The sequence below is a fragment of the Aspergillus udagawae genome, assembly GCF_001078395.1.
Source record: "Aspergillus udagawae IFM 46973 DNA, scaffold_6, whole genome shotgun sequence".
NCBI classification, from domain to species: Eukaryota; Fungi; Ascomycota; class Eurotiomycetes; order Eurotiales; family Aspergillaceae; genus Aspergillus; species Aspergillus udagawae.
The window spans coordinates 916,628-943,797 of NW_025091269.1; the positions used below are offsets into that span (position 1 = coordinate 916,628).

General features: G+C 50.5%; 8 protein-coding genes across 8 annotated transcripts; 3 read left to right on the forward strand and 5 right to left on the reverse strand.

Annotated features, from left to right (window-relative positions):
* Nucleotides 1-629: 629 nt before the first annotated feature.
* Nucleotides 630-2,107, reverse strand: Aud_008082 (acyl-CoA dehydrogenase; the record flags this gene model as incomplete). The annotated part of the gene is made up of 3 exons (XM_043292966.1): nucleotides 630-996; nucleotides 1,067-1,915; nucleotides 2,010-2,107. 3 exons carry the CDS (start codon nucleotides 2,105-2,107, stop codon nucleotides 630-632), a joined length of 1,314 nt encoding a protein of 437 aa, XP_043148901.1.
* A 379-nt stretch (nucleotides 2,108-2,486) lies between these two features.
* Nucleotides 2,487-3,305, reverse strand: Aud_008083 (Ser/Thr protein phosphatase superfamily; the record flags this gene model as incomplete). The annotated part of the gene is made up of 1 exon (XM_043292967.1): nucleotides 2,487-3,305. One exon carries the CDS (start codon nucleotides 3,303-3,305, stop codon nucleotides 2,487-2,489), a length of 819 nt encoding a protein of 272 aa, XP_043148902.1.
* Nucleotides 3,306-4,048: 743 nt separating this feature from the next.
* On the forward strand, nucleotides 4,049-5,609 carry Aud_008084 (senescence-associated domain-containing protein; the record flags this gene model as incomplete). Its single annotated transcript, XM_043292968.1, has 2 exons — nucleotides 4,049-4,667; nucleotides 4,726-5,609. 2 exons carry the CDS (start codon nucleotides 4,049-4,051, stop codon nucleotides 5,607-5,609), a joined length of 1,503 nt encoding a protein of 500 aa, XP_043148903.1.
* A 3,107-nt stretch (nucleotides 5,610-8,716) lies between these two features.
* On the forward strand, nucleotides 8,717-12,335 carry Aud_008085 (putative serine/threonine protein kinase (Kin4); the record flags this gene model as incomplete). Its single annotated transcript, XM_043292969.1, has 3 exons — nucleotides 8,717-10,300; nucleotides 10,366-10,660; nucleotides 10,720-12,335. 3 exons carry the CDS (start codon nucleotides 8,717-8,719, stop codon nucleotides 12,333-12,335), a joined length of 3,495 nt encoding a protein of 1,164 aa, XP_043148904.1.
* A 2,534-nt stretch (nucleotides 12,336-14,869) lies between these two features.
* On the reverse strand, nucleotides 14,870-15,139 carry Aud_008086 (uncharacterized protein; the record flags this gene model as incomplete). Its single annotated transcript, XM_043292970.1, has 1 exon — nucleotides 14,870-15,139. The coding sequence occupies one exon, from the start codon at nucleotides 15,137-15,139 to the stop codon at nucleotides 14,870-14,872; it is 270 nt and encodes an 89-aa protein (XP_043148905.1).
* A 5,847-nt stretch (nucleotides 15,140-20,986) lies between these two features.
* Nucleotides 20,987-22,303, forward strand: mdm12 (ERMES complex subunit MDM12; the record flags this gene model as incomplete). The annotated part of the gene is made up of 1 exon (XM_043292971.1): nucleotides 20,987-22,303. The coding sequence occupies one exon, from the start codon at nucleotides 20,987-20,989 to the stop codon at nucleotides 22,301-22,303; it is 1,317 nt and encodes a 438-aa protein (XP_043148906.1).
* A 604-nt stretch (nucleotides 22,304-22,907) lies between these two features.
* On the reverse strand, nucleotides 22,908-23,847 carry Aud_008088 (putative BAP31 domain protein; the record flags this gene model as incomplete). The annotated part of the gene is made up of 4 exons (XM_043292972.1): nucleotides 22,908-23,286; nucleotides 23,370-23,473; nucleotides 23,528-23,662; nucleotides 23,827-23,847. 4 exons carry the CDS (start codon nucleotides 23,845-23,847, stop codon nucleotides 22,908-22,910), a joined length of 639 nt encoding a protein of 212 aa, XP_043148907.1.
* Nucleotides 23,848-24,344: 497 nt separating this feature from the next.
* Nucleotides 24,345-26,641, reverse strand: dus3 (tRNA dihydrouridine synthase DUS3; the record flags this gene model as incomplete). Its single annotated transcript, XM_043292973.1, has 3 exons — nucleotides 24,345-24,426; nucleotides 24,487-26,391; nucleotides 26,448-26,641. The coding sequence occupies 3 exons, from the start codon at nucleotides 26,639-26,641 to the stop codon at nucleotides 24,345-24,347; spliced, it is 2,181 nt and encodes a 726-aa protein (XP_043148908.1).
* Between the last annotated feature and the right edge of the window lie 529 nt (nucleotides 26,642-27,170).

Genomic DNA, 27,170 nt, shown 5'->3' on the forward strand with positions numbered 1-27,170 from the left:
TGCCGATTGAGCTAGCGCTTCGACCAGAGAGCCTCGATGCGTATGCTCGGAGGACTTGGTGTATTGTCGTCGTTGTCGGTCGAAGTCGGGGTCGAGGCGGCTCACGCAGGAAGCCTCCACCGGGAATGCCCCTTATCCGTCGCTGAAGCATGCACATCGGTGAAAGGGCGCCGAGGCGAGGGGCTCTTCCGAGCAACTTCGAGCCGGCTCTCACCTCTGTTCGCTCCGACGACAACCTAGACACTGTGAGGGACAAGAAAGGCAGACAGAGAGATGAGCTGTCCAACACCGAAATGTGCCCACAGCTCTGGTGCCGAAGAAAATGGAATAGACTTTATCATCGAACCATGACAGCTTCATTCTGTTCCGAAGCGAGGCGCAGAAATGTTCTCACTTCTATCTATAGCCGAAATGCTGATATCATACATGCAAAATGATCGTCGTTAGCCCTCAACAAATAAGACTTGCAGGCGCTGCCAATAGGCATTGGGGTGGTTCTGCCACCGGGGCCAAATCGTCGACCCCCATCATTGCGCTCAAAACAAAACATCCTATAACACACTTACGCCGACTATGTACGCAACGGAAACGGGAGGGGGAGGATAAGAGAAAAAGAAACAGCTCCTGATCTATTTAGTATACTGCTTTTGCAGGAGCTTAGCAATTGTCTGCAGCTGAATATTACTTGTGCCTTCGTAGATGGCACCAATCTTGCTGTCACGGAACATTTTCTCGGCGATGCCTTCCCGGACAAAGCCCATGCCGCCCATCCATTCGACGGCGGAGCTGGCCACACGGCCCGCAACCTGCGATGCGTACAACTTGGCCATGGCGGCGTCCTGGACAAAGTCTTGACCGGCTTCCTTCTTGCGTGCGGCGTTGTAGACGAGAGCCCGTGCGGCAGCAATTTCAACGTAAGCCTGGGCCAGCTGGTGCTGCATGCCCTGGAAAGTTCCGATAAGCTGACCGAATTGACGGCGGTCATTCCAGACGTAGCTGTCATCGATGTGAGTGGTATGTTGGGGTAGAAAATGAGGATCTTGCTCGATGGGAGAGTTGATCTTACCTGGCGGCGTTTTCCCAAGCACCCAATGCCAGACCGGTCATCTGAGCAGCAATACCGATACGACCCTCGTTCAGCAGGCCAATGGCGTACTTGTACCCCTGGCCTTCCTCTCCGAGCAGATTACCCTTGGGAATGACGACATCATCAAAGTTGAGCACGCAGGTACTGCTAGCCCGGATACCCAGCTTCTTCTCCTTCTTGGCAATAGAGAATCCCGGAGTATCCTTCTCGACCACAAAGGCCGTGATGCCCTTGTAGCCCTTGCTAGGATCCAGGTTCGCAAAGACGATGAACACCCCAGCCTCCATGGAGTTGGTGATCCACATCTTAGATCCATTGAGCTTGTACCCATCCGCCGTCTTTTCCGCCTTGGTCTGCAGCGCGAAGGCATCGGATCCGGACGCCGGCTCAGAGAGACAGAATGAACCGACGGTCCCCGTAGCAAGCTTAGGCAGCCACGTCTTCTTGAGCGCGGCGTCGGCCCAATTGTTAAAGGCCGTGTTGACGAGGGTGTTGTGCACATCCACCAGGACACTAACGCTGGGGTCGACGCGGGCCAGCTCCTCGATGGCTACGATGGCGGAGGTGAAATTCATGCCGGCTCCGCCGTACTCCTCGGGGATCTCGATGCCCATCAGTCCTTGCTCGAACAGCTGCTCGACCAGTGTGGGGTCCATGACTTCAGTCTCGTCCATTTCCCGTACTTTGGGTCCAATCTGCTCCTGGGCGAACTTGGAGACGGTTTCGGCCATCAGCGACTCGGTTTCGGAGAGATGGGTGATTGGGGTTGGGGTCAGGCTGGAGAGATCGACGTCCCGCCGGCGGGACGTGGTAGAGAAAGCATGGGTGCTGTAGATTGGGAAGTCAGTACATGTGAACATCTTGACTAAACCAATGTAGCCTCGCATGTGGAATAATAGATTAAAGTCAAGGTAGGACGTACCCTTGTGCCAGTCGGTACGCCAATGGCTGTCTGGCTGCGAGGCGGAAGGAGGGAGCGGTGCGGGACAAGGGCCGCAGAGCACGGGCGATAGCTGCCATGGCTGAGTTTGTCAAATGGTAAGTCTTTAGAACCGAAGGAGAATAATCCCGAACCTGTGAAGAGGTAAAAGAGGCGAAGAGAGAGGTGGAAGAGGAAGAGTAAGTCCGAGTAGATTGTGGGGAGAGGGCGAGAGCGAAATCACGGGGAAAGCAGCTCGATTATGCCTCGGTTAATCGCGGCTGTCCAAAGGGACCCTTACTGGATCGAATAGAACCCGAGATTGGCCATTTTAAGAAAATGAAATATTCCCTGGTATCCTTGTCTGTTCATGCGTCAAAAAAAAACTTTAAATATCGAAAAATTTCCCAGTTGTTATTGTTGCACTGGTTTTACGAGATCTAATTCTATACAGCAGATCTCCGCGCAGTACGGCCGCAACTATACCCGAACCACCAGCTCCGGATCATAACCTTCAGACTGCGCAAAATAATAGCCTCTTTGATTCGCCACAATGCGTTTCCCAGTTCTGCTGTCGACAAAATCACAATTATAATGCGTGTGTCCAAACGCCCATAAGCGCACCTGGGGTTTCTCCCAGCACGGTTCCCCAGTGAGATCTGTCGCGAAAGCCGACGTGATGGGACTGTGCACATGCGCAGGATCAGTTGCACGAGCGTCAACTGTGGGACTGTGGTGAGTGAAGATAATGATCTTGCGATGCGGATCCGATTGAGCTAGGTAGGTGACTTGGTTGTTGAGCCAGGCGAGGTCAGCCTCGTGTGCGGCACGGTGGCTGTCTACATCCCAGTTCTTGATCTGGTAGAAGTCGTTGAGTGACACGGAGATGCGCTCTTCCTGGCTCTGTGTGATTTTGGAGTGAAGCGTGCACCCTAGTACTGTGACGTCTGGGCAGATATCGTAGCGTGTTCGATCCATAAAGACAAACTCTCCGAGTTTATTTTCGGGATTTGTACTTTCTTCCGAAACCTTTCTCTGGCGAACACTCTCAGAGAAACGTTTCACCCTGTCCTTCGCCGTCGCCCAAGTAGAATTCCAGGGCTCATGGTTTCCTAATACTAAGAAAACCACTTGGAATTTTCGAAGCTGCCCTTCAAGAAAGGCGAAAAAGTCGTCGTCTTTGACATAGCCAATGTCACCTAAAAGGGCTAGATAGGGCGCTTTCGAAGGGATGTTGAATAGGTCGTATGCAGGGGGAGCTTCCAGATGGATGTCGGATACCAATTGAAAAGAAGCCATATCGATGCATTTATCCCTAAGATGGGACCTGAGCGCGTAGTAAGCGGTTACCTTGGAGGAGAATACCAGATTTAGAAAGTCGGATTCTAGACCTCCAGCATCTCTTCCATCTGCAGCCGCCGGCTCCAAAGACGTTCGTGGACTACGGAGTACTTTCGTTGGGAAGCGCCGTTCAAAACTCCGGCTTCTCTTTCTACCGGTCGGGCTTTTCGATGAGTGTTAGGGGGTTAAACAACGAACTAATGCTTACAGATTCTTATCTACGCATTTTCAGATTTAGAATCAGGTCAAAATAAAGGGATTGGACAAAGAACTATGACAACCGAAAGTGATGCCGACACAGAGGGCACCGCCACATGAATTATGGTTGGCTCAAGCATTCTCAGTCACATGTGAAAGAGGATGTGGCAATGCAGCATCAGTGATATCATGTGGCGCAGCAGTGCCAAGACTGCACTGATGCAGTTGGCGGCACGGCAGTATTTATAAACAGGTCCTAAGAATAATAATAACCCCCCCGCTCAGGACACCAAGACTTTGCCATTTATCCTGCTATATCCACTTATCCTTCTCCTTTTCTTCGTTTCCGTCTCTCTCATTTCATTTCAACTCTCTTTTTCCCTGATCCTTCTTTCAAGCCCGTTGGTCTTTGAGTTGTCGACTCGCGCCTTTAACCTAGCAACTAGAACCTCGACGTCATCGCTTCCCCGCATACGAGAGTGGCAGAGACACATTTCATCGCAATGTCATCCATCCATGATCCCAGACTCCTCTACAGCATTAATAACATTCTTGCCTTCCACATCCAGAATGGCGAAGAAACAGAACTCACTCCATCCGGACCCCAGACCCTCTCTCTATTGATGGTTCCCACTACCGCTTCGACTTCTCAGACTGGAGGCACAGACGGGCCAGTAGAGGAGGACTTTTATCTTCACTTACACCTCCCACCTGAGTTGGATCTTGCACTTCCTGCAACAACGCAGATCTACCACCAACCCCCGAACAGCTATCTGATTCCTCGTTGGGATCTGGGACCTGATGCGGGTGCGTTCATTCGCATCCAATTCCCAGGAATTGGGGCCGGGCCCGATAAGGTGACACAGGAAGATATCGACACCTTCGAAACAATTCTGGCACAATGTACCGCATTCCTCGAGCGAGCGCCTCCACCGAAGGAGCACGCTCCGTACAACCCGGCCAGCTATGCTCCCGGGGAAGGCTACGTCTCCTCCGGCCAAGCTACCTCTAGCGACGCACATGGAAAGATTGTTTTGGTTGACGAGGAGAATGGCAGTGTTGTCGGTGAGATGGAAGGATACGAGGTAGTGGAGAAACCTGGTGTGATGCCAGGCTCCAAGAGTAAGCGCCCCTCTTCTGGGTCACTGACTGACAAGTTTGCTAACAAGTGGACTAATAGGACCCGTGGAAATTCAGCTCCCTGCCGAGGGTGAGGGAAACCAAATAAGCGTCGGTAATGTGTCCGAAGAATACTTGCAGATGGCTCGTCATCCGGCATTTAAGAACTCGACGATTGTCCAGAAGTCTGCCATGGCATCTCGCTTGATCGTGACAGGATCTTCCTATATTTCCAACGTCCTAACCAGTGGAGCTGAAAGCTTCACCAAGAAGACAAAACCCAATCCCAAGCCAATGACTTTTTCTGACACCACCCACGCACGATTTCGAAAGATTGGCACCCTCTCTCATGGCGCGGCTGATCTCTCCGCCAAAACCGTGGGTCAAGTTGGTAAAGTGGCACAGAATTTTGGAGCTACTCTGACCCGGCGAGAGGGAAAACAGAAAAGTGTCGACAAGTATGGAAAGGACAGTGGCTACAAGCCGGGGATCTTGAACAAGTCCTTGATCGCCTTCTCAACTCTGGCGGATGGTATCGAGCAGGGTGCGCGCAATGTGCTGACATCTGGCTCTGTGGCGGCCAGCACAATGATTGCACATCGCTATGGAGCGGAAGCAGGTGCCGTGGCGAGCAATGTGACTGGCGGTATCAAGAACGTCGGCCTGGTGTACATTGACGCGTCCGGTGTGAGCCGCAAGGCTGTTCTCAAATCCGTTGCGAAGGGAATGGTCGTTGGTCGCATGCGCGATGGTAAACAAGTCGTCGTTGGTACGGGTGATGGAGGCGAGGTGCCTTCCAGTGTAGGTGGCTCCAGCCAATCTATGCTTGGCGGACGAGACCCCGTCGCACGACGCCCGTCTCCCAGCCCTACACCACCTCCCGCTTATGGGGCTGCGGGTACCGTTTCGTTAGGCGGAACGGCTATGTCAGGAGGGAAGCGCTAGAATTTTCTTCTTCTTCGTCTGATTTTTTATATCCTTCTTTCCGAACACTGGATGATTGGCAGATGGCATATATTTGTTTGGTACGTACAAGGGTTAGGTTTGCTAATTTAGGCTACGACTTTTATGATAGAACTTTTATTGACCGAGACCGATCGGTCTGCATGGTTTCTCAATACTTGTCAGCAATTGCATATTGATTGGATTAGAATGTTGGATATCACCGTGCAAGAACCGATTCTGTCTTCCTCAGTCAGTATGAGACGTCGACGAAAAAGCATGGGGGTACGCAAGGCACATTGATATGCGAGTATCCCAGTAATGATAGCCGATCAAGGCAGACAACCTTAAATTTCAAGGCAGACAATCCAAGGGATAAAAGTTATTGAGTACTTCTTTGAAAGATAATTGCTGGAAAAGCTATCAGCTAGGGAGGCCGATTATCCTCTTGGAGTAGTTGCAAAATCCGGGCCTTATCCCTGGGTACCAAATGTCAATTTCCAAGGATGAGATGCGGTCGGGTACCAGGAGGTGGAGATAGTTACCCTGGGTCTGGACGCTGAGGGGCTGAGGTGAGCGGGTAAACATAACCAAGATTTGAGGCTCATGTCATTGGTCCGGAGTGACATTAGATTGATTTTTACAGATCCGGGAATCCTACTGCTAGGATATAAATAAATTCTTTAGAGATACACTGTGGTAAGTTAAAGATAGATACAAAGACAGTGACTGTGCATTTTGATTGAAAGAATGGCGAAACGCCGTGGCTGCAGAGGAGTGCAGATTGCAGAAACAATTTCAGATGACGATCGGCCATCCCCAGAGACCTTACCCAGTGCGGTTTAGTGGGAGTCACCGTTCCGAGGATTCGAAACATTGGCTTCGCTGGGTGTGCCCCTGATTTTGAGGGGGTTATTATTGGTGCGCTGCAATAATAATAGGTGACGTAAAGTAGTGAGGTAAGCTTCATGTTATGTTTATTGTACTGTGTTTGTTATTGGAATTACTTTTCGATATATATCAGTCAACAATGTTAGTATGGTTAAGTATCAACAGTAGTTTGGAATGAGATATGACAATCTACACACAGGGTAAGTACCTACGTAGCTTAGAATCCCAAAGTGGAGCTTCTGATGTGGCTAATTGACTTCCGCCGTCTCTCCACAGTTGCTTCTACGGTATGTAAGGGGGTGATGGTAATGTAGATACACGTTGGACTTCAATGCGTCCTTGATTGATGCTTTGGGTGTGTTTTTTTCAGTAATTAACCGATCTCAAGACTGCCGTAGATTATTCGATTTAATTTTGATTCCAACTGAGTCAGTTTGTTTTTATCAAATGTTGGATACAGCTGTGATGCTATGGCTCGATAAGTACCTTCGTCGTACTTGGGGAACCTGTCAAAACATCGTCAATCTCAGCCGTTGACGGAACTTTTCAAATGACAGCCAGCCAGGAATGCTCAGTCGCTGACTGTTCTAGATTGCCTCTGCATGATTTCGAGATCTGAACTATGAGATCTACTCTCGAGTTGATATTGTCCCCCTCACCTCTGCGTAACGATAATTAACCACATCCTTGTTAATGAGGTCGCTTCAAGCGCCATAACTATAGCAACCATAAACCTTCAGAGGTCAGGGATTACTGAAGAGGCTAGATGTGCGCATCCTTGAGTTCTATCCTTGAACTCAAGGAAGAATTAATTCCTCATTATGCCCAAGCTGGGTTGCGTTGGCATTATTATTGTACCTAACCTAGCGTGTACCCAAAGGAACCAAGTTGCAGTCCAGTAGTGGTTAACCACTTTGAGCTTCGGGGAAACCGTACTACCTCTCTAGTCTAAGCAGCATCTCAATCTCCTCCTCTCTCGTTCTTCATTCCCCCTCTCACTCACAGTGTTTCTTTCTTCGTTTCACTTTTTGCCTTTTCCTTCCTGTTTCATCTCCATTAGTTCTTCATTTCTTTGTTTTCTGTTTCTTGCTTGTTTTCTCTTTTTCCCCTCTATCGAGATCTCGTCTCCGACCGTTGCCAGAGACCACCTACCTTTCTTCGCCCCCTGTCGGCTTTTCCGACTAGACTGCCTCGTCACCCCGTTATCGTCGCGCTGCAGCTTCCTCTCTCGTCGATCATGATCCTCATCGCAGCGATATCTGCATCCTGTCAATTCTCTCGCCAGTGTTGAGCGTGTGCGCCTGATTTTCCTCGGCTCTCAAACCCATCACAGGCGCGGCTTGGTAATTAGTGGTTGGTTCGATCGCGCCTCCGAGGCTGAACACCAGCATCCCCCCTTCCCGCCCGCGTTTGTCGGTCTTCCCGATCACCGTTCCTTCGAGACGCAACATACCTTCTTCCCGTCGCGTTACCCAATTGGGTAGGGGATATCTGTGAAGAAGAGGAGAACTCGAAAAGGTAATTCTGCAGTGCAGATATCGCCCACTCCTCTTCATTTCTGGTTGCAAACGAAACGAAGAGGGCATAAAGAAAATCAAAAAAGAAAGTAAAAAAAGGAAGAAAATAGAGAGAACTCGGGAGCTGGTTTACCACGCGTCTTCCCGTTTTATGTTCCTTGTCTTTCTACTTGACTGCTCAAATTCTTCTACTAAACCTTCGTTCTTCTTTTTTGGCCTGGTGTCTGCGTGTTTACTACATCGCATCAATACTCTATCGCAAGCAAGACGTGTCGATTTACGGTGTCCTGATTTTTTTCTCCCCTTTTCTCTTGTTGTCAGTGCTCTTTAACAGGTCGTCTGACCGGAACCCGATCATTGACCAAACTGACTTTTCGAAATAGCCTACTACCCGATTGGACAAACTGGCGGCATTCTGGTTACTGAAAAGTGGTAAATACCCATAAAAAAAATCGAATCTACCGGGCGCATTGGGCGGGCAGGACGACATTTCGCACTTGATCGAGTCGATAGACCCCTCTGGAGGGCTTGAACGTATCGTACTCGCGATTGGTCAAATATAGACAAGACACCGCTCATCTGCTGCCCACATCTGGAGAGCCTGTCTCGGACGGTCCACGCAGCACCTTCGATCTTTTTGTTTTTGTTTTTTTTTTTTTTTTTGCTGCGCCTTCAGTGAACGAAGGTATGTCGTCTGCTGATATGCAAACGGTTCCTCAGTACACACCCGCCCATTCCTCTGCTACTTATCTTTCACTTCCCCATCCAATCCCCGCTTCGACGTCTCAATACGACTATGCGCCGCAGCAATTATTCAATGACTTGCCCCGGTCAACGCAACCATCGCGGCGATCCAGTGACCCTCATAGTGCCGTCATGAGCACCGCGCTAAGTTCTCAGCAGCCATCTTATCCCCCGACGACGGTATATTCTTCGGCTATGAGCGACTCCCACGAGCAAACTCCGCCATTGTCCACCCATGCATCCCCAGCTCTGAACCCCGCACTGCCGACGCCCGGCCAGAACAGTAACCGAGCGCCCATCTATCCCGACCTTCAAGGTGCTCCTCCCATCCCGCCGCCGAGGACATCTTCGACTCATCGGAGTCAACATGGTTCAAGCGCAACATCATCCTCCGGTGAAAGAGTCTCCAATTCGCGCCGCAACAAGAACAAACCCGACGATCGAAGCACCAGCCACCGCGAGAAAAGAGGCGACGAGCCTCGCTCGCACCGTTCGGCAGCTCACTCGCCTGAGGAACCAACGAGGGAAGCGTCCGGAAAGGGATCGAGGCGAGTCCAGGCAGAATCATCCTCCGCGGTCGACTCACGCTCGGAGGAGATGATGGAAACCATTCCCAGTCTGGGAACTTTGGTGAAGGAGTCAAGTACGGTGATCAACCAAGTGGTGGTGAGTGACCCTTCAGTGGACATCATGAGAGAGCAAGCACGGCAAGCAGAAGCGTCGATATCGCCATCTACGGACAGTGCTCCGCCATCGGGGCTCGCCTTGGTCGGCAGCGAGGGCGTGGATGACGGAGGGCGCGGCGGACTACGCAGTCGGCACGACTACAACGAAAACACGATCAAGCGCAAAGAGACTACGTTCGGCCAGTACGTCCTTGGGCAAACTCTCGGGGAGGGCGAGTTTGGAAAGGTCAAGCTGGGTTGGAAGAAAGATGGCAGCGTCCAGGTTGCCATCAAGCTCATTCGGAGGGAGTCCCTCGGGTCTAATCCTAATCGGCTGCCCAAGATCTACCGGGAAATCTCCATTCTTCGCGATCTCCACCACCCGAATATCGTTCGACTCCACGAAATGGTGGAGACCGATCGTCATATTGGTATTATTATGGAATATGCATCAGGTGGAGAGCTCTTTGACCACATTCTGAACAATCGTTACCTCAAGGACAATTCGGCTCGGCGACTGTTCGCCCAGCTCGTATCAGGCGTGGGGTATCTTCATAAGAAAGGCATTGTTCATCGAGATCTCAAACTGGAAAACCTGCTCCTGGATCGCAACCGCAACATCATCATCACGGATTTCGGCTTCGCGAATACGTTTGACCCAAGCGACGAGTTGGGCGAGGAGATCGAATACAATCTCACCAACAAGGAGTTCGTAAAGCGAATGCGCTTAGACAAGCCTAACGCCAAAGGCATGAGACGGGGCGACCTGATGCAGACCAGCTGCGGAAGCCCGTGTTATGCGGCCCCCGAACTGGTGGTGAGTGATTCATTATATACTGGACGCAAAGTAGATGTCTGGAGCTGCGGTGTAATCCTGGTAAGTTGGCACAGACTTTCTTCCTTTGGAGGACAGTAAGGATGAGATGCTAAGGCATTCGGCAGTATGCTATGTTGGCTGGCTATTTGCCTTTCGATGATGATCCAGCAAATCCAGATGGCGACAACATCAATCTGCTGTACAAGTACATTGTTAGTACACCACTGACGTTCCCGGAATACGTGACACCACATGCTCGCGATCTTTTGAGACGGATATTGGTGCCCGACCCGCGCAAACGAGCAGATCTTTTCGAAGTGGCTCGGCACAGTTGGCTCAGCGAGTTTTCGCATGTTGTGTCTCACATTACGAGTAGTACAACCAAAGTTGCGGACATTGCCGACACGACAGTTCCACCTGGTCAGTGTCCAAACACGCGCTCTCGGCGCATGACGCTAACTTTTCTTCGTGCTTTGCAGAAAGTCATAGGGAAGCCCCAGCGCTGGCTCGTAGTGCCTCCGTCAGAGAGCCTCCGAAGGCATACCAGAGCTCGATACCTACGGTTGGAGGGCTTGTGCATCAATCCGGGGACATTTCCCAAGAGCCGTCTGTCGATCGGTCAAAGACTTCTCGAGACACAAAACGGCGAACGGTGCAGGTCGAATATGTCGCCCCCCAGTCTCAGACAGCAAGAGGAGAAAGTCCCCCCGCTCCAGAATCCCCAAACGCGAAGCCATCCGGAGTCGAAGCCGTCCTTCCAGCCGCAAGGCCCGGCAGTCGAGATGCGACGGCAAGCACACAAGCAGCTTTGCCCTCGGGGGTTCATATGGAGCAGCGCTCAACACGGGCTGGAGAACCCAAGGCACCCGCTGGCCCGGTGCCGCCTGCGCCAGGGCACTTGCCTCGGTCGACCTCGGACAGCACTGCCCTCACGGGAACGCACACGACGATGCCTCCGACGCAAGCCACGCGGCCTACGACGGGCGCCTCAATGGCATCGTTCAATACTGGTCGCTTGCCCTCTCGGGGATCATACGGACAGCCTGTGGCTCCTACTGTCGCGGCAACCAATGCACAGGGTCGCCTTGCGCAGCCGAAGAGCAAGCAATATGTGATCTCGGCACCTATCCCTCAAGACTCCTCGCAACACGCTGCCATGTCCATCGGACGGCCAAGCACACAGGCACTTCCGGCCAAATTCAACACCACCCCTCGGCAGGAACCGCCCAAGGGTCATAAGCGATCCAATACGGTCTCGGGCATCGGCGAAAAGCTCTTTGGGAGATCAGGATCCATCTTTGGCGGTCGTGGAACGCAGACGGCTCCTCGTCAGAAGCCCAGCAAGCGGTATCCCCCAACAAGCATGAGGGATCCATTTGCCGGAGAGGAAATCCGAGTATCCATGGATTCCCGACGGTCCATTCAATATGGGTCTAACCGGAAGTTGAGCGAGACTGGCGGGGAGAATAGACCACGCCGGTTTTCTTTGCTACCAGCGTCTTTCTCCCTCAGGGGTTTGTCCTCAAGCCGATCGCAGACCCCCGAAGAGGAGTCCCAAACAAGTCGCTCCACTGATCAGAGAGTCCAGCAACGTCCGTCGGCCGGAGTTATCCGGCCTCGGGCGCGCGCCACCAGCTACGGAACGCAAGATGCGATGGGTATGGTTTCTGACGGTCCAGGGGAGGGGGTGCTGGCCTCAGGGGAGCCGGTCAACTACCAAGCCCGTATTGATCAACAGTTCGCCGAGTTGCACGGTCTGCAATCGGCGGCGTACCAACCTACCTCTTACAGCAGCACGTCGGCCGAGCAAGTATACCATAATGACAACGATCATCAATACGGATATCAATACGCCAATCACTCGATGCCGAATTACTATGACGAGTATAACAATGCGCATGACCCTCGGCCGTCAATGCAGGCCGGCCGGACGGGAAGAGGCCCCAATGTTCTGCAGAAGAACAATAGGAAGTTTGCGGATGCTTACGAGTACGAACGAGATCCCTCCCATCACTCCGGTAGCTCTGGCGCGGCTAGGAAAGTTATGGACTTTTTCCGTCGAAGAGCTAAATCCAGGGCGGGTGATGACCGTTGATTCACGTCTCTCGTCCGGTGAATCAGGTCTTTTCGGTTCTCTCGTCCATTGACATGCGAACTGTACCACCATTCTCAAACCGAACCATGGCAAGACCAAGCCGGTCCGGTGTAAATTTTAATTCCCCCTTTTCCCCTTTTCCCCTTTTCTTCTTTGTTCATCTACCTTTCTTCTCGGGAATCGAAATTCTTGCAAAATATCCCCATGACTTTCTGTGCGGCGAGTCCGAAGGCTGATACGCGAGAAGCTGTGTCACCCATCAGGACAGGACGGATGATACAAGCCGACACTCAGGCCAAGCTTTGAAAACACACGAGAAGGAGGAATTGCGTCTACCAGGCTCTAAGAAGAAGTCCAACATCGCAAGAGAGCAGTATGGTCATTTGGATACCCCTTTGATACCCAGCTTGTTGTCTGCTTCTGTTGCTTGCCGCATGGGTTTGTCCTCGCATTGTCTAGCGCCCATTTGTCCCCGCATACATACATAGCCTTTACCTAGCATATGGCGCTTTTTCTCCTCCTTATTTATTTTTTTCCCCCCTTTTATTTCCTTTGTCAAGAATACATTTCCTTTTCCCGTGTCCAAATTTATTGTTTCCTTTCCCGTGTTACTATAGCCCCTAAGTGTAAATTGATCCTGTGTCTGATCCTATTTTTCATCGCGAGGTTGGCTTTTCTCTTCGCTTCTTTAGTTTATTTTCCGGCGGTCATGATGCTCCTACGCAGGCAGGGGATCTTCTTAGTGGTGAGGTTGGGATGAGTACTAGCTCTCTTGTCCAGGATCATGTCAGGGTAATATAATACCATCGCCTTTGAGGTATATTCATTGCACCATACATCTTGTCGTCGGTAGGGTTATTTGTCGACGCTTGTACCATTACTTAGACTTGCTCCGGTTGCAACTGCATATGTGAATGGCCAGTACTAGGTTCCTTTGATACTCAAATGCAAGAAACACTAGCCCGTATGGCATGTGATTGAGCCTGAGCCAGAATATATCTTAACTCAGGCTTTTCCCCTTGATTTATCGGCTAGTGACAAAATCGAATAAACGCCATCATTGGTCTGCCACAGATGCAATGATAAGCCTTACAGAGTACCGATAGCCATGACGAAATATCCCTGGATGCGCATCCTTACAACAAAGCACCTCTACCCCGTACTTCCGTCTTCCACCCACCCTCTACTGTGCTGTACGGAGTATCTAGACTCTGTAGACATACCCCGGCAGGAAAGGGGTCAAGCCAAGATGCAAGCCAAGAGGATCGCCGCTAGTCTGCGCGCTGTGTGTGTACCGAGCTCGAGTGCTCCCTGCCAGTATACTCTACCCTGCTCTTCCTATCCTTCAAGGGGTATACCGAAAATGCAAACGTTATTGTAGAGAAAGTGAGAATCTATTCTACGCAGTAAAACTTCACTTCTGGAGCCGGAATAGGAGTCTGCGTTTCTCGATTAATCGATGAACGAATGTTCTCGAAGGGAGTACTTCGGTAGTGCTTATCCTGCAGTGATTAACTCGTTGGTATAGGTAGTAGGTCTCTACCCGCGAGGGCCGAATCGCCCGAGGACGAGAGTCCTTGGCAGGAATGAATGCCAATGTTTCAACTATCTATCTATTTATGTATCCCTTGGACTGAATGCTCGTGACCCTGGTCATTATGATCCTGATTGTGGTACAAGTACTACGTAGCAATAGCATTACTGAATATTGACACTCCGCTCCGTTCATCGGGGGAAAGGAATGTACGGAGGAGGAGGTGGGGGAGTATCCCGTGGTGGAGTCTAGATCCGCCCTCTTCCCTCCTCTAGATAAGAAGCTTAGATCAGATTTGAATGACCGGTGAAAGGGAAGGCTAGTCTATAGGCTGCTGCATGCCGCATCCCACTTTCTAGATCAGATCAAGATCCGGTGGGCTTGCTTCCTCATTATTATGGTAGTATCTGTTTAACTACTCCCTACCATGCTTACGACTCCGTTTGTTAGATGGAACAAATATGTGGACATAATATCCGTAGACCACTACTCCGTAAAAAGGGAGGACTACGTATTATCTACGGAGTACTGTCAACAAACAAGGGATGAGCGCTTCTTGGCAGTTATCCCAGACAGTTTGCCATTGCTTGGCTGTGAGACATGGATGATCGATTCTTCCCAATTGGGCCATTATCAGATTGCACACAAGGCTTGGCGGTCATCGGCTTCCCCCCCTTCCTTTAAAATAGCAATAATGATGAGCAGATACACAATGGTGATGTGATTGAATGTGTAATGACTTGTCTCTGCAAAACAGGTTGTAAACTGGGAAGAAGTTGAAAAAGCAAAAATGCGTCCGAAAAAGAAGAACCTAGAAAAAGACCCCGTGGACCCTTCACTGGGCCGTATTTGACCATGACAAAGCGCTAAAATTTAGACCAAGGAACGCCATTGAGTGTCTCAGGACAGATCAGCTGACCATGCTGATGAATTGGTATCGTGTCCAGCGCGATTGAACCATAGGGTGGTCAGAGTGGTAGGGTTGTTTTAAGTGGATTCATTAGACGTCCACCGGCTTAGGTCTGATACCGTGGCCCAGGTAGAGAAAGCCACCAGCGAAGGGAGAAAATGCAGCTTCAATCTGCGACTCCTCGGTACTGACGCTGTCTGAACGGTCCCGAATCTCAGGAGAGGCGGGAGATGATGTGCCAAGCTCATACTCAGGACCAGATTCGGTGGGTGTGAGGACAAGGAATTTGCTGGTCTGCTCAGGGCGAGACTGAACAGGAGAGAGGACGAGGAACTTGCCGGTGGGAGTGTAGGTATACATTTTGTTTAGGACAGACGACAGCAGCGTGCTCAAGAGTGGCTAGGATGGAGATGTAGATGGAGATGGAGATGGGGAGGGAGTTATATAGGTTCGACCGGCCAAGCAGACTTGCAAGAAACCCAGAGAAAGAGATGGGACGATGTCTAAGGAACGATCAAGAAGACAAACCGGAACGAGATTCGGCGACCCTTTATATACATGTGAAGATACCAGCCAAGACTGAATTCAAGAAGGAGGGGCTACTGTCGGAGGATCATATTGAGTCCACCGAAAGACGCCGATCCAGGGAGTTATCGCGTCTCACTTGCAGGACAACTAAGCAGAGGAGCCGGTATCAAACCGTCAAACATCCCATTTGCAATTTCCCCGTCGGAAAGTGGATCAGGCATGCTGCACAAGGTCCTTTCACATGATTAGAGCAATATGGATAGTGCCAGATATGGAGGGGCTAAGACGTCATTATTGGTAGATGAAATCTCATCCCTTCCCCTTTGCGTTCCTTGGCCTAGATACCAAGTATCCAAGGGAGCTGGATTTATCCCTATTGCCAGACCCAGCATGATCATTGCGTGTACGTTCCTACTCTGCCAAGCCTTTGCTGGATATTTCTTTGCGCAGTGCACCGCTATTAGGGTCAAATAATGTCGTTGTGTAGGTATCCATAGTTTTGGTGTTGGCCCTCACACAAGCAACTGACTGGGGCCGACGACAGCCGCTCAGCCTCGGGTGATCAGCAACCAGGAAGTAAAGCCAAGACAGGAGCTCTAACTATCGATTAGACTATCCACGACGAATTGGCGGTTAGCACTCAGCGGCAGCAACCACAGTAGATTCTCGAAAGAAAAGGAAAAAAGGGGAGGAAATCATGCGTAGGGTTTAGCGTTCCAATTCTCGAAGCCTTCCTAGGACGATTCACGCAAATGACCGGGTCGATCATTCTGGTGGTCCTCTTGGCAGTTATGTGAAAGATTGTTGCTGACCATGAAGAACATTCTCAAGAGGCTTCTAGGATCTGCCGAAGTACTGCGGGACAGGGTTTAGCAAGCATAAGTTTACCCCACAAAGAAGACGTAAGGATTGAAGCCCAGATCGCCCGTGTGTATGTCTCGAGGTGAGTCTAGAGAAGAGGCACCGCTGTTGAGCCATACGACCGGAGCCTCTCATATACCTGATACCATCAAGTGAGAGAGACTCCCGAAGAACCTGTCTACTGTCAATGAGCACAGCCTTCAGATGGTCCAGTAATATAGGATGTGGACATATAAGTTGGAGAAGACGATGCAAAGGGCGCAGGAACCACAAGGTCACGTGCTTAGCCCCCCTTGGAGCAGAAACGCAGGCAACAAACATCAAGAAATGATAACCTTGCACCCAGGAATAGCAACCTCAGCCAGATCCAAGTTGATTCTCCCCCATTGTGATTCCGCCTGATCGCACAACCACAAAGGAAAACCGCCTTGGCTATATTATCTACCTGCCCATTCGGATCAAACAGCCAACGGCGGCTAATCTAAGGCCGTTTGCCCCTGGTTCGACCTGTGGATAGTCGCTGACTTGGCGCCTCCAAGCCTCTTTCCGCCGCCGATACGAAAGTGCAATACTCTCTTTTGTTTGTGGCGCGGGTGCTCAGCGGCTCAACGAGGGCTTTAGGTCAGCTTTCCCCCATAGACTATCCTTCAACTTTCGTTGAGGGCGCCCCCAATGCTGTGCCATCTTCAGGTCCAAACTCGTCACCTTTCGGTGAGCCCGTAAGTGCTCGCGATTCGAGCCGAAAGGCGAGTTTATAGGCTGGTATTGTTTTGCGGCGCCGAATATGTCTCCTCAAAGGATACATTTCTCGATGTTTAGCCAGTGACTCACAAACTCTGTTCTAGTCGTGTCACAAACAGCCGACACTGAAGAACAAATGGCATCACAATTCTGAACGGGGACAGCCCTGGGTAAACTACTTCAATTGACTCCCCATCACAATGCGGATCTAAACCAACGGGTTTTGACCGAGTCTTGCAGACATCACCAACTGCGCCTCGGTAGGTGTTACTGAGATTGGCCAGATGAACGACAAGAAGCCTCGATTCTTGTGATCACAATGCTTTTCTTGCAGCGTCGTTACTCTAGCCCCACCTATTGTGCTTGATTTGGTCACTCTGTTTCCATTCACTACAGAGAATCTCCATCTGTTGATGTTGATGTTGATGTGGGACGGCGAGTGTGCCTATGGAGATGCGGCACCTAGGGCAGGTGGCTCATCCGTCTGGGTATCAACTCAGCCTTGATGCGAGATGTTTCACATCAGTGGTAAAAGTCACGATCCAACAAGTCTGGCACAGATCTCATTGACCCTGGTTGCGGTATGCCCTCCTCTATCGGACCTACCTGATGATGACCTTTCCGCCCACCCTCCCTGATGATCAGTGGAATGAAGAACACATGACAGGAAATGAATTTCGCAGTGTCCATCGATAGATGAAGAGTCACAGAGTCTGTCGGTTGCGTGACAATTGTCAGATGCTCAGTCGAAGCAGTATGCCTGACTGCGCCATGACAGACAAAGGGTCAACCTGTTGGCTAGCTATCGCAACTGATTTGATAGACGGCTACTGTTGGTTCCTGCCTCTCGCAGATGTGACCGGCCACCCCCTGGCGGGAAATGCCACAGTGTCTTTAGTATGATGTCAACCCTTTTCTCCCAATGCAGATGCGGAACTCTAAATCCACAGAGTTCGAGACCAGGGTATGTGATCGACTCCTGTCGGAGGAATTTGATAGCCACAATCTCCCTATTTGCTCTGACTGGCAAGTGAACTATCCACTAGGCTGACATCGTCGGCCGCCATTCTCTTTGATGATCCGCATAACCGCCAGTCTTGCTTGGTGTTGGGGAAACCTAGTGCAGTAGTTCTCGGAAACAAGTAAGCGTCTGATTTGCTATGTGTTCTGGAAAATGTTGGGTTGAATTCATGCAAACACGACGTAGATCGAATCACCAACTTTCAACTTAATATGTCAAGGGGCCGAAACGAGCAAGGCGAGAGCTGCATGCGTAGTTTACTGTTCCTTGACCCATCTTTATCCCTACATGTTGTTATCTATTTTTTTTATTTTTTTCCTCTTAGTATCCTTGTCGTTCTCTCTCACTTTTAGTCTTTCTCCTCGGGCATGCCTTCATTTACCAATTTGAGTAGATAGTGTTGTTGCGGCACAGTTTGGCCGCAGTCATTCAAACTGTCCTCTCTATCATCTTCGAAGGACTCCAAAGGCTGCCGCAATCTTATTTAAAGGGTCATAAAGACCCGTCGAATACCTCAACCCATCATCTCAACAATCACAAATCCAGTGCTCTCAGAATCTCAGAGAACAAAACAAAAAAGCCCTCTTGGAACTTGAAGTACTTCTCCGTGTGCGGAATTATCCTTTGCTCAAGTGGAACGACCGATCTCCCGCGAACAACAACTCGATATCAATTCTCTCCATAACCGATTTACTTCGAAGGCCATTTCTTCAGGATGTGCTCGCAATATTTCTACAAGTACGACTGCGGCTGCACCGTCCCGGAAGGCGATGTCGTCTACTGCGCGAAGCGAGGCACCTCTTGCACCGGCGTCAGACAGCAGATCCGACGACGAGAGGGATACAACTGCCCTGCGCATGGCGGATAGTGTTCAGAGCAGTTAGTTGGACACTCTTCTTTCAAGATGCAGGGATGGGCTGGGCTGACAGATTGGCAGACTTGAGCTCCTGCGCAATGATTTGAGAACTCAATCTACGATTTCTCCATTGTGCATTGCTGTTGTTTCAATGCATGCAGGGAAGGGGACAGTGTCTGGGCGAGGAGGATGAAGGCATCTCAGTTTGACGGAAGAGGAGGAAAACTATGGGAAAGGATTATGTGGTACTTTCTTTCATGCCCCATGCGTACAGACATGTTTTAAGCACAGTCTTGTATTTCTGTTTGCTTTCCAGCTGCTCGTTTGCGATTGCACTTGTTACAGCCTCCAGGTGATCAAGGTCCTTCTGCTCCTCTCTCCAGGTCCCTTCGCTTGGTGGCCAATTACCCATCTGCATATGCATTGCTTGCCTTTTGTTTCTACTTGGATAGTCGAATACCACACTCCTTTTGTTGCTTCTTCAAACCTGCTGCTCATAACAAAGAGAGTACGAGCTCTCTGCATTACAATGTAGATCACCGAGGAAGTCATGTGTTATGCTGATCTTCAGCCATTGAAAGGGACCACAATGAAAGAAGGCAACAGCCTGATGCAAACCGGTAAAACGTCCAAAGTGCATAGTCCTAGGAGACCTGTGGCTTGAGAGAAGGGGAGTGGGATCACTTAGGAGCCGCTAGATACAGGCCTGGAGTCTCGGGACTTCGGAGTTCAAGAGATAAACGAACATAGACTATAGCAAGCAGCAGGCTAGCAATTTCAGAGGGATTGTAAACCGCACTCGAGGCCTAGTGTCTGCTCTCGGACGCCTAGACGACCCCACTGGTGCAATATCGAGTCCAGAAGACCCTAGCATTCATGACTGGTAGATATGTGCATCACAGGTTACGTGGTTGCATTAGCACCGCAGACGACTTCTATCATCTGATTCAGAGCAACCAATCAGCGGCTGAAATCGGGTACACACGACTGGAATTATGAGGTGTCGATCTAAGTCAAAGTGGAACCAACACTGACGCAAGCACTTCACTGGGGGAACCAAAGAAGCTGTTTCGGGAAGCGAAATGGTAGCGCCTACCTGGGACGCAAATCTTGGTGGGTTACGGGCAGGGGAGAGTGTAGTGGTGAGTAGATGGGCTGCCGGCAGGATCGGAGCATGATAGCAGGATGTTCGTAATCATGAAACAAATATGCAAGCTTCTAGATCAGCAGCCTTTCAATAGTAGAGACACGAATCTCAGAATCGTAGATCAACTTGACGAGGCGTGGGGGGAGGGGCGATTTACGTCTCCCTGTCAAAGAAAACGATCGATTTGTGGCGCATTTTCTTTGCGCCAAGCTCGCTGTTGAGTGCCTTGAAAGAAAACAAGATGCGGAGTTTCCGGTTCGACCTGCCACCACCTTGCCGCAGTCAAGGGGCCTAGATTATCAAGCAGGCTATGACGGAGCGCTTTCAGATAGAAAAACAACAGAAGTCAGGCAACCGAGCCAGATGGTGTAATTTCCCATCCTCTTCCTGGGAGACAAACAATTGGTAGACCAATGGCTGTCTTCAGTGCCCCTGTACTGTTGGTGTCTGACGGTGGGTTGAAGTCAAAAGGAGAAACATCTCATGGCCCGGTTGCACAGCAGGTCTCATGGCAGTCATGAACCTTGATAGTCCTTTCAACTTTTTCCATACCACGAGTCAATGAGCAATCCTTACCGCCAGGAGTCTTTTCTTTCCCTCATCAAGGTAAGATTCTGGCAGATTTCTGCCAGTTTCTACTCGTATCCACGAGAACAAGTCGGGAAGAAAGAGGGTGAACCGGACTGCTGGGACAGCAACCTTTAGCGGTGTGACAGCCGTCCACAGTAGAAGTGCCCGGCCAGAGTGATCAACCAGCCCAAAACGTGGCCAACAAAGAAAGTTGACTTGGTTTTAACCGTTGTGTAACCGATATAGAGCCAGGACCGCAGTTGTCTGAAGATCCTGAGTCTGTTGGTTGTTTTGACGATGTTGGGTGTTGTTTGTCATCACGTGACTCGATCCGCAGACAGCCGAGGAATCTCCGTTATGGCGTCAAACAATTATCCTTCAGCTTGACTGACTCTCGCCTGCGTCAGGAGTCAAATTTGGAAATTGCTTCCTCACATCAGGACCAGCAGATACCTGCGCAGGTCTTCTTTGTTCGCACATGTAATGTCCATAGACGTCAACTGGAGGTCCGCCACCTCCGGTCCGGACGGGGAAGCTCTGGCTGAGCGCATCCGCTCGTTCATTCATGATAGATTCCAGCAGGTCGCTCTGCCCCGGTTCATCCGTTCTGTCCAAGTCCACGCTTTCGATTTTGGGACCATTCCGCCGGAGCTCGAAATTAAAGATTTCTGTGAGCCCTTTGCCGACTTCTACGAGGAAGATGATGACGACGATACGTCCGATGCGTCCGAGGAGCTTGATTCGGAGAGCTCGAGTCAGTGGAACAGAACCCATCCCGAGCTCAATGAACCCTCCTACCGAGAAGATACAGCCGTGAATCATTCCTTACGAGATCCTTTCCCTGACGGATTTCCTGCCTCTCCCTTGCGATCGCCTTTAGGCGAGCACCTCAATTCCCATTTCCTCCCCCGTGCAGGTACTCCTGGTATTCCGGGCGGAACCTCGACATTAGGTTATCACCTGATGTCGCTTGGGGGCCTCTCCGGTACGCAAACACCCCTTGCTGCAGTGGCGGGGGGCAACCCATTTGCGAGCGGTTGGTCGGATTCCGGCATGGGGCCGGGGAACAGGGGTCATTCGGAGAGACACGCCGGGATGCAGCACCAACGCGCCGAACCCGAGATCGACACCAGCAATTCGACTTCCCGTCCGTCAACAGCAAATACCCTGCCTTCCCATCCCTCGGGCTCAACCAAGAACAGCGGCGAAGGTGCGACCGGGAGAAATGATCATCCATCACTTCACGGCGGAGAACACTTAGGGGAACCGGTCGCCCCTGGGCAACTACCGTTACCCCCTCGGATGCGCGAGCGCCGTCCGGAAGATTTCCAAGTTCTCTGCCATGTCAAGTACGCCGGCGACGTGCGCTTATCCTTGACGGCAGAGATCCTCTTAGACTACCCGATGCCCAGCTTCGTGGGTCTGCCACTAAAACTCAATGTCACAGGCATCACCTTTGACGGCGTAGCTGTCATCGCATATATCCGTAAACGAGTACATTTCTGCTTCCTATCCGCGGAAGACGCGGACGCCCTGATTGGTTCCGAGCAGCAACAGCAGGAATCAGCCAGGGATGACCACCGTCCGCAGTCCCGACCTGACTCTTCAGCCTCAGCGTCCCAAAAGCGCCAGGGAGGCTTGCTGCAGGAGATCCGGGTAGAAAGTGAGATCGGCCGCAAGGAAGATGGGAAGCAAGTATTGAAGAACGTGGGCAAGGTCGAACGTTTTGTCCTTGCGCAAGTGCGCAGGATCTTCGAGGAGGAGCTTGTTTATCCTAGTTTCTGGACTTTTCTTATCTAATGCCCACGTAATGAATTATGATTGAAAGCTCTAATCATGACTTTTTTCTTCAGTCGCGAAGGTTTTCTGACGTTTGCGGTATGTTCAGCAAGCTTCGTCCCGCTGCTAAGAAAGTCAAAAGAGTAAGCTGCTCAGTTATGATACACATATTTCCTCCATTACAGTGGCTGGTCCGGGATCTATCCGGCTTTCGCGACAGTAAAACTGAGTCTTCGCACTGCCGGTTGCAGTCAATCCTTCAAGTATAAACGCTTCGACTCGTTCAGCGGCCACCTTTGGATGACCTATGGTTCATGGAACGCTCAATACATCATGCTACCGAGTCAATGTCATCGTCCAAAAAGTGAAAGGCTTCGCTATAACCAGCCAACAGCCGTCACACAAGATACAGTATACGCCATCCGACCTCGATTTCTCCGCCAGTTCCAAGAAACACACCATCAATCAGTATAGATCAAATCCAGCATGCTGAGCCGTCCTCTAGCGGATGAGCATTTCCTCAAACCAACGTCGCTCACATCTTCACCCACCCAGCCTTCCATCGCCAACCAGACTCCTAAGGTCCAACCAAAGGAGCTTCCGCATTGCGAGGCAATCCTCCGAATCACAGATCCTTCTTGGAGCCATCGTTGGTGGTGCCAGCAACCTTGTCGCCCAAGCTGTGGTATTCACGGGTAAGTCCCTCACACTGCTTCTTCAGGGTCTCAATGTCAATGTCCTTGGCCTCAATCTCCTTCCTAAGGCGTGCAATCTCTCCGATATCACCAGCCTGAGCGAGGCGGGCAGAGTCCTTGCCGCCAGCCCTTTTGTCGCCCTCAAGGTGCTTGACGCGGTCCTCAAGGCGAAGGACCTCGAGAATCATGGTATAGGTACGGTTGAGGATGAGAGACAGGAAGAGAGTGAAGCCGCAAAGGTACATGTTACGCTGGGAATAGAACTTGCGAGCCTGGACTTCCATGCGATCTGTGCCAAGTGCAGCCGCTCTACTAATAACAAACGCATTTGCGCATATGGTCAGAACAGTCACAATATCAAAAGTGGAGGACAATGATCTCGGTATGCTTACCCCATTCCATTGCCATCCTTAGTGAAAGAAGCGAGCTCCAATTGCACGCGATAGACGCGGTTGACACTGTCAATGAACAGAATCAATATGAATATGAATGTGATCTAGACATAGATTAGTAAACGGTACGTCCCAGGTACTCGAATTCGAGAGGTTACCTTCAATCCATATTGTAATTTTGCTACTAAGGGACTTTCCGAAATGAATGTAAACAGCTTCCGCTTGACAGTGAAAGGAAGCGGGATGATAAGGCCCATGAAGACGGCCATCTCAAATACCAAAAGGCAGAAGACCTTGAGAGACCAGTCAGCATAGAACTCAATTCCTGTAAGGTCAATGTATTGAGGATTGTAGCTGAGTGGTGCCGCCGCAGCTACCTGGACGATTTAGGCTGCAATATACCCCAATGCTCAGGTTGCGACAAAGATCAGAGCTTCAAAGATAAGAGTGCACATACCAAGCTGTAGTAAAGAGTCATTTTGGTTTGCGTATTGTAACAACGGTCTAGACGATTGTGATAGTTGTTTGCCCTTCCAAGGTTGCAACGGAGTCGTTCGGGAGAAAGATTCAAGCGGATAAACAAAGCGTCAGAGAAGATGGGAAGGGTTTCAGGGCAGTATCAGCAATGAGTTAAAGGCAAGATTTATACCCAGCAAAACTTGAAGATCAATTACTGAAGCTCTTGAAAGCAGGGAATAGGGATGATGTTACGTATGCTAGTGCAAGAGGAGGGCTGAGGTGGTCTTTTTGCAGCTTTTGAGGCGTGACCGTGTGAGCAAGACGTCATCACCGCTCAGATCTGCCATGGGTCACGTGATTGAGGTCTTGGGCGGATATGTCGTTTAGTGAATCCTTGATGTCCCAGCTCGATGAATGATAAATATGTACTTTTCTCACATCATCCAAGTATGTACATTTATATGATGTCTTCCAATGAATCATGTCTAGTTTTCTATACTTTTGTGGCACCGCCCATCAACCCTGCGGCTCGTAGGCGTTGGACTTGTGCTTCGGCTCGAATTTGAAATCTTTATGTGCTGGACCAAGGAACATTTCCCTAGAAATGATTGATCAATAACGTATTCATAAGGGGTTCCTGAGCGCAGAGAAAACTTACGTGATTTTGATCCAGTCTTTGTAACTGGAACTGCCCAGGAGGGTTTCCAATTCATTTCTGCCCCTCCACGAAGGGGGTCTGTCTTGGATGTGAGGGGGGAGGTACTCGAGCAGTCCGATCGGTACATAGCGATAAGTGAAGCTCAGCCATTCCAGCATGAAACGTCTCGTCGTGCCAACGCCATGCTCATCCGAGCCCCAGGTATCTAGGCCGTACTTGGCGTATTTCTCGACCATGGCCAATCTTTCTGTAGCTGATTTGTCGAGGTACTGACCTGCCTGAATTTCCTCGAAGACCCATGGCTTGATAATTGCTCCTCGACCGACCATGACGGCATCCACACCGGCATTGTTGATATGGTCGTCGTAGTCATGGTGGGAATAGCAATCTCCATTTCCAAGGAAAAAGACCTTGCCACCGTTTGGCAGCATACGTTCATCTGGTTCTCGAACAGTATCCGTGACATCGTCTGTCTTCTCGTTCAGTCGTTTGATAAGTGCGGCACATTCGGCGATGTAGCTCCAATCCGCCGACTTCGTATATCGCTGCTGTCTGCTACGCCCATGGAGGGTAATGGCTGCGACGCCAGGAGGCCCGACATTCAACATGCTAGATTCATGACCTCCGAGAACCAAACGTTCAATGAGTTTCGTGGCAATCGGAGAGTTATCTCTCGTTCCCGTGCGAATCTTGACTGTGATCGGGATCGTCTCCGAAACGGCATTCATACCACGAAGCATCTTCTCCAGTTTTGAGTGATGGTCAAGGAGCGCGGAACCCGCTCCTTCGCGAAAAACTTGGTCGATAGGACAACCGCAGTTCAAGTCAATGACACGCAGGTTAGGGGTCAGGCGCCCCAATAGCTCCGTAGCTTTGATCGCGTGCCAAGGCTTGTTGGCTGCAATTTGAGCACCGAATTTGAGATCCTTAGAGTGGTCATAACCCTGCACAACATCGGCTGTCGATGAGATTGTGGGCGGAAGCGCTTCGGACTCATGCGCTTTCATCAGCGCCCATTCTGATTTTTGCCCCTGAATCAAAGACATGCCCATGGCCATTTCAGAATATGTAAATTGGCAGCCATAATCTGTACATAGCCTCCGGAAGGGGAGATTTCCCTGTGTCGTTAAAGGCGCTAGGGCAGGAGTTTCTGGGCCAAAGTAGATGCGTCGCTTCTCTGAGGGTAAGAATGGCGGCTCGACGTAGGCTGCTCTGGTCTCTTGAACCTGATCCTTGGTTCGAGCACCAGCTTCCTCCTCCGCTCCACCCTCTTCTAAATGCCGACCATGAAGGTTTTTCTCCAGTGCCTTCGACGTCTTGTCGAGCCACGTTAAGTATGCGTCAGATCTGGTAGTCGTTATCTTTCTCCGGGCTACCGCAATCTTGTCCTCGTTTGAAACAATATTCACAACGCCGTCTTCTGACGCATATGGAACAAGCGGTCGGGCTTTCTTCTTGCGCTCCTCATCCTCGAGTAGGATCAGCTCTTTTCTCCCATCAGAAGTATCTCGCTCAGTCATGTGGGAGCCCACAAGGCGACATTTGAACCCATACGGACATCTGCCTTTGGCGTCGAATATCGGGCAGATGCCACCAAAAGTTGTAAGGTCTTCCCGCTTGTGCTCTTTCAGGTACGTTCGCAGATCATGTTCAAAGCGGCACTTCTCGCCGAACTTGCATTCCTTCGGCGAAAATTCCGGGCTGAAAGCTCTTGACGGGCAAAGGCCTTTTGCATCTTCGGATCTTCCGAAATCGCGCCCCTTGTTCTGGCCCGAGACCTTTTTCTTTCCTCTTTGTTCGCCCTCTCGTTCCTGGTAGGGAGCGGCTTCGGCCGCATCGTCGGCATTGAGAATGACCGCGCTCTCTTCAACGGGCTGGGATCGTGCGAGTTTCTGAACTATGAACCTATTAAAGTCATGATTAACGGTGTATCAACAGAATGAAGTCTCGTTCATGCATACTCAGCCTTGATTGGGGCTACGCCCTTCACACGCTTGGGAGCGCCGTCGCTCATCTCCTGCTCTGTGATAGAGGCGCTTTCCAATCTTTGTTTCTTGGACGGGTGCTCTTCATTGTTGGCAGCAGTCGAAGCACCGTTCTCGAGGTCATGCTTGGGCGTGACCGCCATGGGTTGTGTCTGGGCGGTGGGCTCCATCCTGGCACAATTAGAATTCCAAGTCCGCAGCCTTCCTTTCTCGCTGCTGAATATTGATCAAACCGGAGGATGCTCAGAATCGTAAATTGAGCTTATCGGGTCCAATTCAAGCCTATGCTGGAAAGGCTTATCGAATTTGCTCGGAAACAAAAAATTCCAGTTAGAGACGATGGAGATAGTAGATTTTGCATTGTTTGCATGATTGAGGTGGCGTTCCAAAGGCGGTCAGTCTGAGCTCGGAAGGCGGTGCAGCCTCGGTGGCTGGCAATCTGTAATTTCCAATTATGGTGAGGTACGGAGTACGGAGTAATGTCGGGTTGTTTTCTTAGGGCGGTCAGCCAGTAGAAATACATTATCTTAACATGACTGCCAGTACCATACAAAGTCCAATACACAATGGTGTTTCGTTAGAACCAGAAGAGTGATCTTCGGTACTTACGTACCGGTCGAACGGGTCAGTGATTATTAAGGGATCCACAGAAGAGGCCATTCTTCTGGTTCGAAGGTTAGAATGTTTCCAGAACAAACT